Below are 15,956 nucleotides of genomic sequence, written 5' to 3'. Positions count from 1 at the left end.
AAAATAGTCTCCTTAGATCTTTAGTCTCCCGTCTGTGTTCCTGGCCATGGTCCTTGCATCCTCGGTCTGAAAACTTGGAGAGAATGACCTAGTCCCCGCCCTCCACCAGACCTGCGTACCACCCTCTAACTCCCGTCTTCCGGACCTTCAGGCCTGTGGCCATTCCCTCTTCCTCACTTGTTTCTGTTTCCTGCAGTTGTATCGCCCCTGCTTTCTTGTTTCTCCCCATTCTCATTTTTCCACTCCCCTCTTGATCCCCGCGTCCCTCCCTACCGCTCTGGGTTGGAACTCTGTCAGACCCCCATCTCCTCACGGTCTCTCCCTCTCTCCATCTGTCTCTTCCCCTTCCTCCTCCCTTCTGCCCCCCACCCCCCTCTTTAGTCATTTAAAAAAAGATTTTTGTCTTCCTCTGAGAAGTTCGCTTAAAAGGTTTCCATGGGAACAGTGAGGGGAGATGAAGGCAGAGAACAGGGATCTGCAGCCAAGGTGCAGAGAGCCGCCCTCAGTCCCCGGAAACCCCCTTGCCACTGCCCCTTTCTTCAGCATTTCCCTTCCATGACTCCCATCCAACCCCAGGCGACCCCTTTATCCCACCATCTTTTCCTGTCCAGGGATCCAGGCTTCCAGTCCCTTCCTTAGAGAACCAGTGGCCTGTGTTATCCACTGGCTCCAGCCCGCTGCCTTCTGATAGGTCTAGGCCATACTGCCCTTGAGGACCAGCTTTGGGACCCTGGACCAGTGCTCAGGGATGCATGTCACTGTCATGAAAACTGACAACAGGGGTGTAGGTAGCACTCCAAGACAAGCCAGGAGTTGGTGGTGGGGAGTGTATAGAGAATGGATGATGTCTGTTTGCTGTGTCCGTGTCTAGTGCATAATTTGTGTGTGTGTGCAATGTGTACCTGGGTGCACCAGAACGGTAACATGCTTACAGAGCGTGTTTGTTGTGTGTCCTGCCCACACAGTAATGTCTCCTTAGAGTGCTAAGGCCTTTCTTTAGTTGAGGGTCTCCTGTGTTTTGGGTGGAGTTAAGGCGGCCGGTGGAGTTGTAGAGGTTACTGTGCTGGGCTTTAGTAGAGAATGGGACACACTGGTTCACACACACACATTTGGGGGCCAGGGTTTAGTAGAAGTTAATGGCTGGTGAACGTTTGGGATCTTCAGAGGGAAATAGAATAGAGGGCATGGAGGCTGTGCAGGGGACATAAAGACCTTTGGGGCCTTGGGGGCTCTGGTTTGCAAAGGTGTTTGCAGAGGCGGTGGACGCTCCAGCCCTGGAGAGGTCGCCGGACCTTTGAGGGCATTGGAATCCAGGGCTCCTCCTCTGCTGGGTGGAGCTGCAAACCCTCGCTCTCTTCAAGGGCTTCTCTCTCTCTTTTTTGGGGGTGGGGGTCTAGTTCAGGAGGCGGTGATGGGAGGCCTAGTTGGTTTTGGGGGTCCCTCTGTCCCCCTCCCCCGTCTCTCTCGCGCTGTCTCCGGGCGACGGGGCTCGTGACAGAGGCGGCCACGGCAGCAGCGGTCGCCTAGCAACGGCGGCGGGGCCCGGGCAACGGCGGCAGCGGCGGGAGCGGCGGTGGAGGGAGCCGTTCCCGCGGCTGTCACCGCTCGGCCATCCAGGCCGTCCCGGGCCCCGTCGCCGCCCCACCGCGTCGGGCGGCGCGATCCGGGCCGCCGCCCCCTCTCCCTCCGCACTCGCCCCTCCTCCGCGCAGAGCGGGCCCCTCCCCCACCTGGGACACCCTCGACCCCCGGGAGGCGGTGCGAGGTAAGGGCGGGGCCGGGCAGGCGAGGCGCGCGCGTGGGGGCCGCGCGCGTGGGGCGGGGGCGCGCGTGGGGCGGGGGCGCGCGTGTGCGTGGGCACCGAAGGGGGCTGGGGAGGCCGCGGTGGCGGCGGCAGCGGCGGCAGCAGCAGCTGCTCCCTCCGCATGTTCTCGCTGCATCTTCCCAGTGGGGGGAGTTATGGTAACTGGAGGGGGCAGCAGAGGTCGGGAGGGGGGGTCTTGGCATCTTTGTGGGGTCAGCAGGGTTGTGAGCACTCGTGGGGGTGGCAGGTATGAGGGGGTCTTAGAGCCCTGCTGGAAAAGCCCTGGTGTTTGCATGCGTGTGTGTATGTGTGTGTGTGTGTGTGATTGTGACAGTACTTGTGTCCCTGTGTGTTGGTGCCATGTGTACATGGGGCCCAATTCTCTTTGCACACGTGTAACCAGCACTGTGCAAGTATGTTCTGTCTTGCCCTGCCTCTGCCAGTTAACAGCATGAGGGCCTGTGTGGCTAGCTACTGGATTATGGGGCAGTTTCTGGCCATACTGATTCATGTCACCTCTGACCCTGAGCGTGCATGTCCCTGGTTAAAGCTGGTGTGTAGGAATGTGTGGCTGGTCAAATGAGCAGAATTTTCAGTGTCCCTGGTGGCAAGTGTGTGTCTTTGCATGTGTATTCAAACACTGGCCTGAGTATCTGTGTCAGTCCCGGCATGGGTGTTCAGGGTGTGTCTGGATGTGGGTGTCGTGCCAGTGGTGGGGACAATGTGTGAGTGGTTCCTTGTAGTGTGACTACATGAAACACCTTTGGGGTAGGCAGTTGTGAGCCTCTACCTGGTCCCTAGATGGGGACAGAAAAGCTTGAAGGGAAGGAGTGGAGTGAAGAGGGAAAGTAGGGAAGAGAGTCGAAGAGAGTCCTCAGAAAGGAGAGCAAAGAGCCAGGAAGCAGGAATAAAGGGCTTGAGGATGGGAACAGAGAGCTGAGCTGGACTCACAAGAGAGGAAAGAGGACGCTGGGGTGTGGGGAAGTGGGGAGGCAGATGAGGAGCCAGGCCTTTCTGTGAAGCAGTCTGGCAGGGCGGATGGAGAGACATGGATGCAGGAGGGCCTAGGCTGGTACAGGTCTGGAGGGTCAGGCTTGGTTGGATTGCAGGAGTCCATCCAGCCATAGAAGCTGGTTCCCAGTGAGGCCTGTCACCACGGAGACTGCAGAGCATGCCCTCCCCCCCCCCATTTCTCTGTTCCCTCTCCAGCCCCTCTCCTCAAATTTCTCTGACTATCTTTCTCCCTAGCTCCCTTTTAGAGCTGTCAGCTGAATGTGCAGAGGAAAGACTACAGGGAAGGGTAGGGATTGGGGGATCGGAGGGTAGGAGAAATGTTTGTGGGTAATGGCAAAATTAGAGACATTGGAGGGGTGGAGAGCCATTGTGTGTGTGTGTGTGTGTGTGTGTGTGTGTGTGTGTGTGTATGCTCAAGCGCTTGCTTGCTTGCTTGCAATTGTGTATGTATACAGGGTGTGTACTGTGTGGGTGTGTGCACAATGCCTGTGTTACAGGTCTGTGTAGGTGGCTGTTATGTGTGTGCATGAGTGTATATATCATGCTGGGATGGGACATGGAGACCTGCCATGACAATGTATGCTTTTCAGGTTTGCTGTGTGTACATGGTTGTGTGCTAGTCTATGTACATGTCACTGCAGGCAGCACTAATAACAGGATGTTCTGTGTTTCTGCCATTCTTCTCTTCCTTGTGTTAGAGTCCTTGTGAGCACATATGTGTGACCTCTATGCACCTGTGACTTATTTCTGAGTTCCTAGTATCATGTGTGTTACTTCCAGGAACTAAGCAATTAGGAGATTCTTTCCCCCTCAGTGAATGCTTTTAGTTCCAAAAGAAAATTTCAGTGGATTTAAATTTACAGCTTTTATGCCTTTATTAGAGATGCTTGTGTGTAAAAATTATGGCTGATCTGGGTTCCCTGGAATGAGAGTAAAGGCAGCCATACCTGAGGAATGCGGAAGAATGGATGAAGGAGATAGACTGGGACTCCGATGGTGCATTCTTACTGTGTGACAGAAGGCGCCTCATTTTTTGTTTTGTTTGTTCTGTTTTTCTGTTAGCCATCACAGATGCTGGTGGTTAGAGTCATGGAAGAGCTAGAAGAAAGCTGGGGAGGGGGCTGTCCAAAGACAGTGAATGTGGTGCTTCTGTTAGCATAAATTGTGAGTGCTTAGGGAGGGGCATGGTGCTTCCTTCATCTGAGATCATGGTGTATACATGGTACAGGGATGACACATGGGAACAGTATACTTAAGCATGTGTCTCTGGGCTTTAACTGACATACTCCTGTCTCTGGGGCATGAATTGTCATAGAGCTACATGTCCATTTATGTAGTGTATTACCCACATGATATCTCACACCAGCGGTTCTCATGTGGATGTCTGAGTATGTATACCCCTGTTGCAGTGCTCACATATGTCTAAGCATGTGGGGTATACGGGCCTGGGGTCTCAGTGTGGATCCCTAGTGCCCCCATGCTCAAGGCTGTCTGTATGTCTCTGAAGCACATAGTTCCCTGTTATTTCTCATATTGCAGCTGTGATATACAAGGATTCCCACTGTTTAGTGTGTGTTTTCGTGCTCTACACATGTTCCTGGGAGACTGAGAGGGTTCTCTTGTCTCAGGATCCAGACTTGTGTGTGCAAACCTGAGTTTGCTTTTGAAAGGAGCAGGGAAGGGCTGGCTCTGAGGCAAAGTGCAATCTAGAAGCAGGAATGAATATGTAGTGTGGTTTTCACTGTTCCATTCTGGAACCTAGTGGGTTAACAGACAGTTCTTCCGGCCCCCCCCCCAGCCTGTAGCTTCTTGTTGCCATGGAGATGGTGGCCCCGCCCCTGATGCAGCACCGGCCCCCCCATTGGCTGCAGTGGTGACTGTGGGGCTGAGGGGGGAGCCCAGGCCTGGGCAGCCATTCTGGAGCTGGAGCCGGAGCCTGGCATCCCCCACTTTCATTCTCCTTCAACCCCTTAGCCCCTCCAAATTCCCTTGCAGCAGACCTTCGGCTTCCTTCCTCTGAGCTCCCGTTTTTTCCTCTAGACTCTTGGCAGGCTAAGCTGCATCCGCATTCACCTCCCCCCTCCTCCTCACCAGCCTTTACTTGGGAGTCCCCAGAACCCCACTGCCCATCCTCCCCACTCCCCGCATTCTTCTCTTCTTCTCAACCCTTCACTAGCGCTGCAGTGCACGTGGAACCGGCTTCTTTCCCCTACTTTCACCCGCCCCTTCCTCGGATTTTCTGTTCCCCTCTACTCAGCACAGGTCTTTTCTGAGACCTACCCCCCTCCAGTCCTAGGAGGGGGTCATGGGAGGCGGCCCTGGACCTCCAGACAGACGGGGGCTCTGGGAGGTGTGGGGCAGGTGGAGGATGTGCCCAGCGGAGAAAAGAGGAAAGCCCATCTATGGGCAATGACCTTTAACCCACCAACTCCCAAGCAAGCCCCTTCTCTTGGGTGGGGGGCGGGGGGCCGAGCCTCCCTGGGTCGTGGGGATTCCTCATTATGGAGGTTTTACTGACCCTCCTGGCTATGCCCCTCTGCTGACTGTCAGTCCCAGTCATGGGCTTACGGCCTCCCACCCCGACCCCATCAGGGGGCTCCGGCTCAGGTTCCTTGCCCCCTCCCTCCCACCGCCAGCCTCTCCGCCGCCGCTGCTCTTCTTGCTGCTTTCCGGGGGGTAGGTGAGGCCAAAGCTGAGGGACTGAGGGAGGTGGCGAATGTACTGACCCAGGATAGAAATGGGGACTTACAGTGCCCCAATCTCTTCCCCAACTTCCTTCGGGCCTTTTCCTCTCCTCTAGAATACCACTTGGGTCGCTCGAGGAGGAAGAGTGTCCCTGGGGGGAAGCAGTACAGCATGGAGGCCGCCCCCGCTGCGCCCTTCCGGCCTTCGGTGAGTGAATGAAGTACCTACCCGATATGGCTCAGCTGAGCCCCATCCCTTCCAGCCCCAGATGGAGGCCCAGGATCTGAAAAGAAGACCGAGGAAGAGTGTGCATGTATCCCCACGTCTTTGGTTTACCCCTTCTTGGCTCTGCCCCCTACTTAGACCAGTCCTCCCACCTTTTCCAAGCTAGTGTGTGTGTTTGTGTATTTGCTCGCATCATACAGCACCCGTGGGAGCAAGGAAGACAAACTGATGTCAGGGCTCCTATCCCCTTCCCCCACTCCATGTTCTCCCAGGGATCCTCTGCCTGCTGGGGGGTATCTACTCTGCACTGCCCCAATCACCCCTATCCTCATCTGCTCCCCAGCAAGGCTTCCTGAGCCGGAGGCTAAAAAGCTCTATCAAACGGACGAAGTCACAACCCAAACTTGACCGGACCAGCAGCTTTCGACAGATCCTGCCTCGATTCCGAAGCGCTGACCATGACCGGTAGGTACAGGCCTGAGGTGGAGGGGGTGCTGAATGGCATGGGGGCTCCCTAAGAACAAAGGCTGCAGGGCTCATGTTGGTTGGGGTGCAGAGACATCAGAGAGGAGCTGGAAAGAGGAGGTGATGGGGAGGACCTAAGGGAAAGAGGTGAAGGTGAAGCCAAGCAGGGAAATTAGGGGGGAAGGAAAGGTGGGCTCCTGTTGAGGGCAGGAAAGGACAGAGTAGTGACAAGGTCTACGGGTGGTGAGAAGGGGTCAGCAGAACCTAGGTGGGGGGTGAGGGAAGGGTGGGGATTAAGAGCAGCAGGTTGGAAATGGGTGAGGGGCAGCTGGTGTCGCTGGGTGAGGTCTCAGAAACCCCAGTAGTTGCTGGAGGGAAGTACTAGAACAGCAGGAAGGGAGTTGGTCTGGTACGCAGGTGACAGAATGGGGGCAAAGGCTGGGGTTAATCCATGGGCTGAGGAAGGAGACCTGGCTTCTTGCCTGTGTCCTTCTCTGGGTTTCCCCTTAGTCCAGTCACTCCCTGGAGAGAGTCTGCCCTTTTCCCATGGTGTCTGGCTGTCCCAGGGATTAGGCGGGTAGGAAGGTTGGGATCAGGTGAGTCACACCTTGCCCTGCCCCCTTTCAAATAACCAGTGCTGGATTTAGGGCTGGTGGGGGGGGGGAGTAAGGGCATGGTATTCCTGGCCGCGGGGGTGGGGGGGCCGGGGGAGCGTGGTGCTGACGGCAGCCAGAGCCTGTGATGACGGGGCTGCTATAAATAACTTCATGGAGGCTCCCACACCAGCGCTGCGCTCTTCCTCCTGTCTCCCCATGCTCTCTACTCTCCGTCCCCTACCATCTCCACCCTGCCTGGCTGCCCTTTGTCCCTCATCCTGGCCTCTCTGGCCGGTTTGTGTTCTGTGCACTGCCACCCTGGCCTCTGCCCTCTGCGCTCCTCTCTCGCGCTCGGGCTCCTCTCGCGCTGGGGCTCACCCCACCTGCTTTTGCTGTGCCTCCTTTCCCCAAATCTGCTCTCTGTCTCTGATCTTTATTCTGCTCCATTCTGCCCACATCCTTCTCTCTTGCTTTTCTCTCCTTCCCCTGGTTATGCTAAAAACCGTTCATTCATAGCTTGAATCTGTGTGTCAGGTCCAAACCAGACAATACTGTATTTTCTCTGGTCTCAATTCTTTACTTCCTTTTTCTCTTTCTATATTGAGTTTCTGGTTTTTGGAGTCACTTAGACATGTCCAGGACATTTTTTTTTTCCTTTCTGCTTTTGTTGTTTGTTTTATTCTGTCATAGTTTGCCTGTTTCTTTTTTTTTCTTTTTTCTTTCTTTTTTTTTTTTTTTTGAGAAGGGTTTCTCTGTGTGGCCCTGGCTGTCCTGGAACTCACTCTGTAGACCAAGCTGGCCTCAAACTCAAAGATCCACCTGCCTCTGCCTGAGTGCTGGGATTGAGGGTGCGTGCCCCCATGCCTGACTTTGTTTCTTTCTTTAAAACAAGATCACACTATGCAGCCCTGGCTAGCCTGGACTTGCTAGTAGTTCAGGCTGGCCTCCAATGTAACAGGGATCTACCTGCCTCTGTCTCCTGAGTGTGTGGTTAAAGGTCTGGGCCATTATGCCCAGCAATTCTGTTGTTTCTAGGTATCCCAACTCCTTGAGTATGAGTTGAAGTAGAGAAGTGTCTGAAAGGCTTTGGTTTCCCATGTACCTCCCATGTCCTTCCCAGGGAGTCTGGGCTTCCTTCTGAGTGTGTGTGAATGCCTGAGGCCTTCTTTCTAAGGCTGCCTTCCTTCCAGAACCTCTGGCAGGGAGTCCTGGGTGAGGAGAGACCTTCCCTCTTTCCTTCCCTGATCTCTCTCTGCACCCCCTCTCCTCCCAGGGCCCGGTTGATGCAGAGCTTTAAGGAATCACACTCCCATGAGTCTTTGCTGAGTCCTAGCAGTGCTGCTGAGGCCTTGGAGCTCAACTTAGATGAGGACTCCATCATCAAGCCGGTGCACAGCTCCATCCTGGGCCAGGAGTTCTGCTTTGAGGTGTGGCTCTCATGGCCTGAAGAGAACAATGGGCAGGGATGGCAGAGGCTGGGGCAGAGGGGCCTGGAATGCCACATGTGGGGATGTGAAAGAAACCAACTTGGGACCAGGAAGGAAGACATGGTGGTGGGTCTCCAGACCCATCTCAAGTCATACTCTCTCCAGGTAACGACATCATCTGGGACAAAGTGTTTTGCCTGTCGGTCTGCAGCCGAAAGGGACAAATGGATTGAGAATCTGCAGCGGGCTGTGAAACCCAACAAGGTACTGGGAAAAAAGTGCAAACAGGAGACTGGGGGGCTAGTAGGCTAAAGGGCAGGGGTTTAGGAGGAGGGGATCTGGACTGCACAGCCAGGGGTGATTCTCATAATTCTGAACCTCCATTTATTTCCCTTTCTTCCTGTACTCCTACCTTACATCATGTTCTGCTTCCCTACCGTGAAAGCCCTAGACCTAGGAGAGCCAGTGGGGCCCTTCGAGTCCTCCAACCCAGTTTCCCTACAGATAGAAGGCCTCACTCATACCTAACAGGTGGTCACCCAGCCCCACTGACAGTGTGTGTGAACTTTGCTTCTCCCTATAGTCTGTGCAATTATGTTTGGACTCAGTGACCTCAAGGTCCCCTTGACATTTGTGCTCCAACCCAAGACTTTTGTTCCCTGAGCAAAAGCTACCAACCTATTACCTGGTCTCTGACTACAGTTTGTAGCAAGCTCACAGTTGTGGCCCTCTTCCTCCTGTCTCCCAGTACCTTTATTAAGGAATCCCACTTAAAATGCTAGATACAAGCTGAGCCACACAGGGTCAAAATACCACATTGCTTTCAACATATCGCAATCTCCCATGATCCTCACCAGGAGCTTGCCCCTTCTCAGGCCAATTGTCAAGTCCTATATATATTCAAGTATTATTTTGTTTTATAATTTCTGATGTTTCTGCTGGACTTCTCATCCCCATCTTTGAGGTCTACTTTACTTTGCTATTGCTGAGTGTTGTAGCATACACCTTTAATTCCTAGCACAGAAGCAGGTGGACCTCTGAGTTTGAGGCCAGTCTGATCTACAGAATGAGTTCCAAAACAGCCAGAGCTATGGAGAGAAATCCTGTTTCAAAAAACCAAAAACAAATAAAATGAAAGATATATTTATTTATATATAGTGTGTGTGCGCGTGTGCGTGGCCACAATGCACACGTGGATGCCATAGTACAACTTTCTGAAGCTGTTTCTCTCCTTCCACTATGTTGTGGGTCCTGGGGCTCAAGATCATGTGATCAGGCTTGGCAGCAATAACCTTTACCAAGTAAACCACCTCCTTGGCCTCTTGTTTTTGACTTGTTACTTGAGCATTTCCCAACATTAATTAATTCTGTTGTGTATGAGCTACCCTTCTATGTTAGCTTCCAGGGCTTCTGTGAAGTCACCATGAACAGGGCCAGCTGAAACTATGCTCTCACAGTTCAGGAAGCTAGAGGGCTAAAGTCCAGGTATAAGCATGTCTGTGTCCGTTCTGTGGCTGATAGTTCAGTCCCTTCATCTTTACACCGCCCTCTCCATGTGATAAAGTCACCAGTCACATTTATCAAGTATGCCCTCATCTTAATTGCCAGGATCTGCCAGGATCCTATATCCTAATAAAGTCACATTCTGTTTCTAAAGAGACAAGAACTCAGGTACATATGCTTATTTGAGGCCAGCCTGAGCTATCTAGAGAGACTATCTCAGGAACCACAAAGCAGGGCAAAATAGAATCTTGGGGGGTGAACATGATTGAGGACCAGAACTCTTGCCTTACAGCTCTATTTCAACCCCACTTGCTCACTGTTTCTCTTCCGGTATATTTGACTTTTCCATTCTGTCTGCCCTAACTACTTCCTCATGGCAGGACAACAGCCGCCGGGTAGATAATGTGCTGAAACTATGGATCATAGAGGCTCGAGAGCTGCCCCCCAAGAAGCGGTATTACTGCGAGCTATGCCTGGATGACATGCTGTATGCACGTACCACCTCCAAGCCCCGCTCGGCTTCAGGAGACACTGTCTTTTGGGGCGAGCACTTTGAGTTTAACAACCTGCCAGCTGTCCGGGCCCTGCGGCTGCATCTGTACCGTGACTCAGACAAAAAGCGAAAGAAGGACAAGGCAGGCTATGTTGGCCTGGTGACTGTACCGGTGGCCACGCTGGCTGGGCGCCACTTTACAGAGCAATGGTACCCTGTGACCTTGCCAACGGGCAGTGGGGGCTCTGGGGGTATGGGCTCAGGAGGAGGAGGGGGCTCAGGGGGTGGCTCGGGGGGCAAAGGGAAAGGTGGTTGCCCTGCTGTGAGGTTGAAAGCCCGTTACCAGACAATGAGCATCCTGCCCATGGAGCTGTATAAGGAGTTTGCAGAGTATGTAACCAACCACTATCGGATGCTGTGTGCAGTACTGGAGCCTGCCTTGAATGTCAAGGGCAAGGAGGAGGTTGCCAGCGCACTGGTTCACATACTGCAGAGTACAGGCAAGGCCAAGGTGAGCACTGTGCCCTTGGGAAAGGTGACTTGAGAATGGGCGCTAGTCTGGGGACAGTGAAGATAGAATAGGCCCATGAGTTTGGGGTCTGCAGAGGCTGACTGTGGGACTTTCCTGGACCCCAGGACTTCCTTTCAGACATGGCCATGTCAGAGGTAGACCGGTTCATGGAACGGGAACACCTCATATTCCGTGAGAACACGCTCGCCACTAAAGCCATAGAAGAGTATATGAGACTGATTGGTCAGAAATACCTCAAGGATGCCATTGGTATGGCCCACCTTCAGGCCTTGTTCCTAAACCTCCTTATGCCTACCCTAGTACCCCTAAACCTGGCCACCCCAGACCCCACAGCCACTCTTCCTTAGAGCCCCAGGACCCCAGCCTCCATCCATCTGATTCTGCCATTCCTCCAACCCAGGGAGCCCCCTGTCCCTGATCTTGGAAAGTGTGACCGCTCCCTGTTATACCCCCTCTCCCAGGGGAGTTCATCCGCGCTCTGTATGAATCTGAGGAGAATTGTGAAGTAGACCCCATCAAGTGCACAGCGTCCAGTCTGGCAGAGCACCAGGCCAACCTGCGGATGTGCTGTGAGTTGGCCCTGTGCAAGGTGGTCAACTCCCATTGGTGAGACTGGGAACGCTGGGCTGGGGGGTCAGGGTTGGGCAGTTGTGTGTTCATCTGTTCATCCATCTGTCCATCCTCAGAGGACTGAACATAAGTATGGGAAAAAGATTCTGGGGTGTTATAGAGCAGACAGGGTGAAGGAGGCCTGGTCCCCGACCTCACGGGGCCTCCAGTGAAAATGAGTAAGGGACATAAGATATACAAAAAGCCACAGAGCCACTGTGATGTGTGTTCAGGGAGGGTCCCTTGTGCAGAATCAAGTCAGAGATGACAAAGCTATGATGAAATTAATAAAAGGTGCCCAGGGCTGGGCTTTGAAGATTGGCATTTGCACACAGTAGGTAGATGACATTTCCCAAGGAGGTGGCCGGTAACTGGAAAGGCTTAGGGAAGTGTGTGGCTGTAGGGGAGGTAATAGGAAAAAGGTGTGTTTAGGGAGTAGAGTGAGGACCTGGGAAGCCTTGGATTCAGTAGTCTACAGTCATCAGAATGTCTTGGGGTATCCTGTGGATACCAGAAATAGCATGATTAAGACTGGCCCCTGCATCAAGTGAGCCATATGGGAAGGGAAAGAAAGACATCCATCATTGGTGCCTGTGGCTGATGGGTCAGAAGTGAATCAGGGTGGACTGCTTAGGGTCCCCACAGGAAGGAGGAGCAGGGATTGTCTGAGGGCTTGTGTGGAGAGTCAGGGTGACTCAAGAGGCCACGGGACTAGTGCTTGGGAGACCCATAGCCTCATTGACAGAACCAGGGAAGTCAAGAGGAGGAGCCAGCTGGCAGTGTGGGGGCGACAGTAAGCTCAGTTTTACACAGTCAAGTTTAAGGTGTCAGTGGGACATTGAAGTGGCACTGGGAGGCGGGGAAGAGTGAGCTGAGCCATTCCAGGGACTGGGGATCATGCCTGGGGCACGTCCATTCCCATTTCCCTGGAATCCAGAAGAGTTGGGGGGTCCGAGCTCCCTGTACCTCAAGTGACCCTCCATCTCTCTCCCATCTCTGTCTCTTCCCCGGTGTCTGTTTTTCTTCTCCTCCTCTCCTTGTCTCTCTCACACACCCCCCCCCGTCTCTCTCCCATGTGTCTCTCTCCTCGCCCTTTTTCCCTCTCCATTTCTCTCTGCAGACTGTCCCCTCTCTACTGTGGTCCCTCTTCTTCAGTAGCCTCCTGTCTTTCTCCTGCAGTCCCTCCCTCCCAGTCTCTCTCACCTGTCTCCACACCCTCACCTCCTGCCACCCCCTCAGCATGTTCCCTGGAAGCTGAGGGTCTCTGGGGCTCAGTCCCGGTCTCTCTTTCTCTCTCTCTCTCTCTGTCTCCCCACCCCTTCCCCCCAGCGTGTTCCCGAGGGAGCTGAAGGAGGTGTTTGCATCTTGGCGGTTGCGCTGCGCAGAGCGGGGCCGGGAGGACATTGCCGACAGGCTGATCAGCGCCTCGCTCTTCCTGCGCTTCCTCTGCCCAGCCATTATGTCGCCCAGTCTATTCGGGCTTATGCAGGAGTACCCAGATGAGCAGACCTCACGTACCCTCACCCTCATCGCCAAGGTCATTCAGAACCTGGCCAACTTTTCCAAGTGAGGGAAACTTCAGGAAGGGTGGGAATGAGCTATGGGCTTCTGGAAGGGTTCTTTGAGTCACCAGAGCATCTGTCCCTTGAGCAGGTTTACCTCAAAGGAGGACTTCCTAGGCTTCATGAATGAGTTTCTGGAGCTGGAGTGGGGTTCCATGCAGCAGTTCTTGTATGAGATATCCAACCTGGACACACTGACCAACAGCAGCAGTTTTGAGGGCTACATAGACTTGGGCCGAGAGCTCTCCACACTCCATGCCCTGCTCTGGGAGGTGCTTCCCCAGCTCAGCAAGGTTAGTGTATGTCTCCTCTGTCCTGCCCCCCAGTACTTACCTCTGCACAGAACTATTCTCATCCTCCTATTCCTGGAGACGACACCACCACATCCAGTGCACCTCACACAGCCTCTGCCTGCCCTCTGAGGCCCTTTTAGAACTGGGCATTCACTCATCCGGTGACAGCCTTGTCCTTCCAGGAAGCCCTCCTGAAGCTGGGCCCACTGCCCCGGCTCCTCAATGACATCAGCACAGCCCTGAGGAACCCTAACATCCAAAGGCAGCCGAGCCGCCAGAGTGAACGTACTCGGCCTCAGCCTGTGGTGCTGCGGGGGCCATCAGCCGAGATGCAGGGCTACATGATGCGGGACCTCAATAGGTGAGCTGTGCTCTGGGAACCTGATGATTCCTGGATGCTTCTTGCTGGGCCTCAGAAGGGAAAAAACTCCAAGTTTTTAGGGACAATGGTAAGGGTACAGGCAGCAGGAGGCTGAGAGCTTGTTAGAGCCAGAGAGGGAGAAATGTAGAGCCCAGAAGTGCTGAGGCAGTCGAAGCCAAGGGACTCTGATGCAGCTGGAGCTTATCCCTCTGCCAGTCTACACTTGTCTGCAAGACACTCAGGTGTCTCTAAGTGACCTAATAAACCCCCGCCCCCAGCCTACCACCTCACCCAGAGAGCTCCCTGTGACCCTGAATTTAGACTGTGAAATGGCAGCTGGAACTGAGTGGCCCTGGAGCATGGCATCCAGTTTGATGGGGCGGGCGGGGCCTCAGCTCCCGTCCTTCATCTTGTGATTACTCTGCCATCCCTCACCCATGTCTTCATCTGTGACACCACCTGTCCTACCACTCCTCCCATCGTCTGTCCACCTCTCCTTCTTCTGTCTGTGCTTGCCCCTTTGCATCTCTCTCCAGCTCCATCGACCTTCAGTCGTTCATGGCTCGAGGCCTCAACAGGTGAGGGCTCTGTCCTCCCCACCTTCCTGTCCTGCTGCACCGGCCTCTGCCCACCTCAGCTCCTCTCCTCAGTGCACCTCATCTCCTCCATACCTGCCCAGACTTGCCCTCATTCCTCTCTGCTGCCCCCACCTCCTTTTCCAGGCCTTAAACCTTCCTAGGCCTTGTCCTTTCCCTTCTCCACCTTCCCTCCCATCCTCCCTGCCTGCATCTTTAGGGCTGCCACCACCAGCACTCAGCCCTTCCCTTGGGTCCCACTTTTAACCAGATCACAGGCTCAGATGCCAGCAGTCCTGGCCCCTTACTTCTGCCTGTATGTCCTCCTTCCCTTTCAACAGCTCTATGGACATGGCTCGCCTCCCCTCCCCAACCAAGGAAAAGCCACCACCACCACCTCCCGGTGGGGGTAAAGACCTGTTCTATGTGAGCCGGCCACCACTGGCCAGGTCATCCCCAGCATATTGCACAAGCAGCTCAGACATCACAGAGCCAGAGCAGAAGATGCTAAGTGTCAACAAGAGCGTATCCATGCTGGACCTTCAGGGTGATGGGCCTGGGGGCCGCCTTAACAGTAGTAGTGTTTCCAACCTGGCAGCTGTCGGGGACCTGTTGCACTCAAGCCAGGCCTCACTGACAGCAGCCTTAGGGCTGCGGCCTGCACCTGCCGGGCGCCTCTCTCAAGGGAGTGGCTCTTCCATCACAGCAGCTGGTATGCGCCTCAGCCAGATGGGCGTCACCACGGATGGTGTCCCTGCCCAGCAACTTCGCATTCCCCTTTCCTTCCAGAACCCTCTCTTCCACATGGCTGCTGATGGGCCAGGGCCCCCAGGGGGCCATGGAGGGGGCAGTGGTCATGGCCCACCTTCCTCACATCACCACCACCACCACCATCACCACCATCGAGGTGGAGAGCCCCCAGGGGACACCTTTGCCCCATTCCATGGTTATAGCAAGAGCGAGGACCTCTCTTCAGGGGTCCCTAAGCCCCCTGCTGCCTCCATCCTTCACAGCCACAGCTACAGTGATGAGTTTGGACCCTCTGGTACTGATTTCACCCGTCGGCAGCTCTCACTTCAGGACAACCTTCAACACATGCTATCCCCTCCCCAGATCACCATCGGTCCCCAGAGGCCAGCTCCCTCAGGGCCTGGTGGTGGGGGCAGTGGTGGGGGCAGTGGTGGGGGTGGTGGAGGCCAGCCACCTCCCTTGCAGAGGGGCAAATCTCAACAGTTGACAGTGAGTGCTGCCCAGAAACCCCGGCCATCCAGCGGGAACCTACTGCAGTCCCCGGAGCCAAGTTATGGTCCTGCCCGCCCACGGCAACAGAGCCTCAGCAAAGAGGGCAGCATTGGGGGCAGCGGGGGCAGCGGTGGCGGAGGGGGTGGGGGGCTCAAGCCCTCCATCACCAAGCAGGTAGGTGGGGGTAGGGGTAGGGAGGGAAGGACATGGGGGCAAGAAGTGGGGGTTGGAGCAGTGTAGTCTGGTGTTACAATATTCTTACCTCCTTTGTTTATTAAGTTTATAAAACAAATATGTGACATTTGGCCTGTATTCTCACCATTCAAAAGACAAGATGATTGCAAGTTTGAGGCCAGACAGGGGTAGATAGTGATATTCTGTCTCTAAACAAAAAAACTTGGCCAGGCAGTGGTGGCACTCGCCTTTAATCACAGCACTTGGGAGGCAGAGGCAGGTGGATCTCTGAGAGTTTGAGAACAGCTTGGTCTAGAGTTCCAGGACAGCCTCCAAAAGCTACACAAAGAAACCCTGTCTCAAAACCCCAAAAAGCAAACTAGAAAACTCACAAATA

General features: G+C 54.4%; 1 protein-coding gene across 21 annotated transcripts in view; it reads left to right on the top strand.

Annotated features, from left to right (window-relative positions):
- The window catches only part of Syngap1 (synaptic Ras GTPase activating protein 1), a 31,823-nt gene that overhangs the window by 6,665 nt on the left and 9,202 nt on the right, over window positions 1-15,956 (top strand). For 15 of the 21 annotated variants that reach the window (XR_007834686.1, XR_007834688.1, XR_007834687.1 and 12 more), the window contains 12 exons: window positions 5,618-5,709; window positions 6,071-6,192; window positions 8,062-8,215; window positions 8,381-8,479; window positions 10,099-10,722; window positions 10,848-10,992; window positions 11,205-11,349; window positions 12,682-12,918; window positions 13,006-13,207; window positions 13,390-13,568; window positions 14,105-14,146; window positions 14,485-15,559. Coding sequence is in view for 16 of the 21 variants with exons in the window: in XM_051187163.1 (XP_051043120.1) it covers window positions 5,618-5,709; window positions 6,071-6,192; window positions 8,062-8,215; window positions 8,381-8,479; window positions 10,099-10,722; window positions 10,848-10,992; window positions 11,205-11,349; window positions 12,682-12,918; window positions 13,006-13,207; window positions 13,390-13,568; window positions 14,105-14,146; window positions 14,485-15,559 (3,116 nt within the window). In the remaining 5 variants the exon portion in view is untranslated. Of the gene's footprint in view, window positions 1-1,889; window positions 1,962-5,288; window positions 5,498-5,617; window positions 5,710-6,070; window positions 6,193-8,061; window positions 8,216-8,380; window positions 8,480-10,098; window positions 10,723-10,847; window positions 10,993-11,204; window positions 11,350-12,681; window positions 12,919-13,005; window positions 13,208-13,389; window positions 13,569-14,104; window positions 14,147-14,484; window positions 15,560-15,956 lie in introns of those variants that run through there. The other 6 variants (XR_007834690.1, XM_051187162.1, XM_051187160.1 and 3 more) reach the window with 4 other exon arrangements.

Source organism: Phodopus roborovskii, unplaced genomic scaffold (genome assembly GCF_943737965.1).
Source record: "Phodopus roborovskii unplaced genomic scaffold, PHOROB, whole genome shotgun sequence".
Lineage (NCBI taxonomy): Eukaryota > Metazoa > Chordata > Mammalia > Rodentia > Cricetidae > Phodopus > Phodopus roborovskii.
Note: the sequence above shows the minus strand (reverse complement) of the source record. Positions and strands in the feature narration are given on the sequence as shown.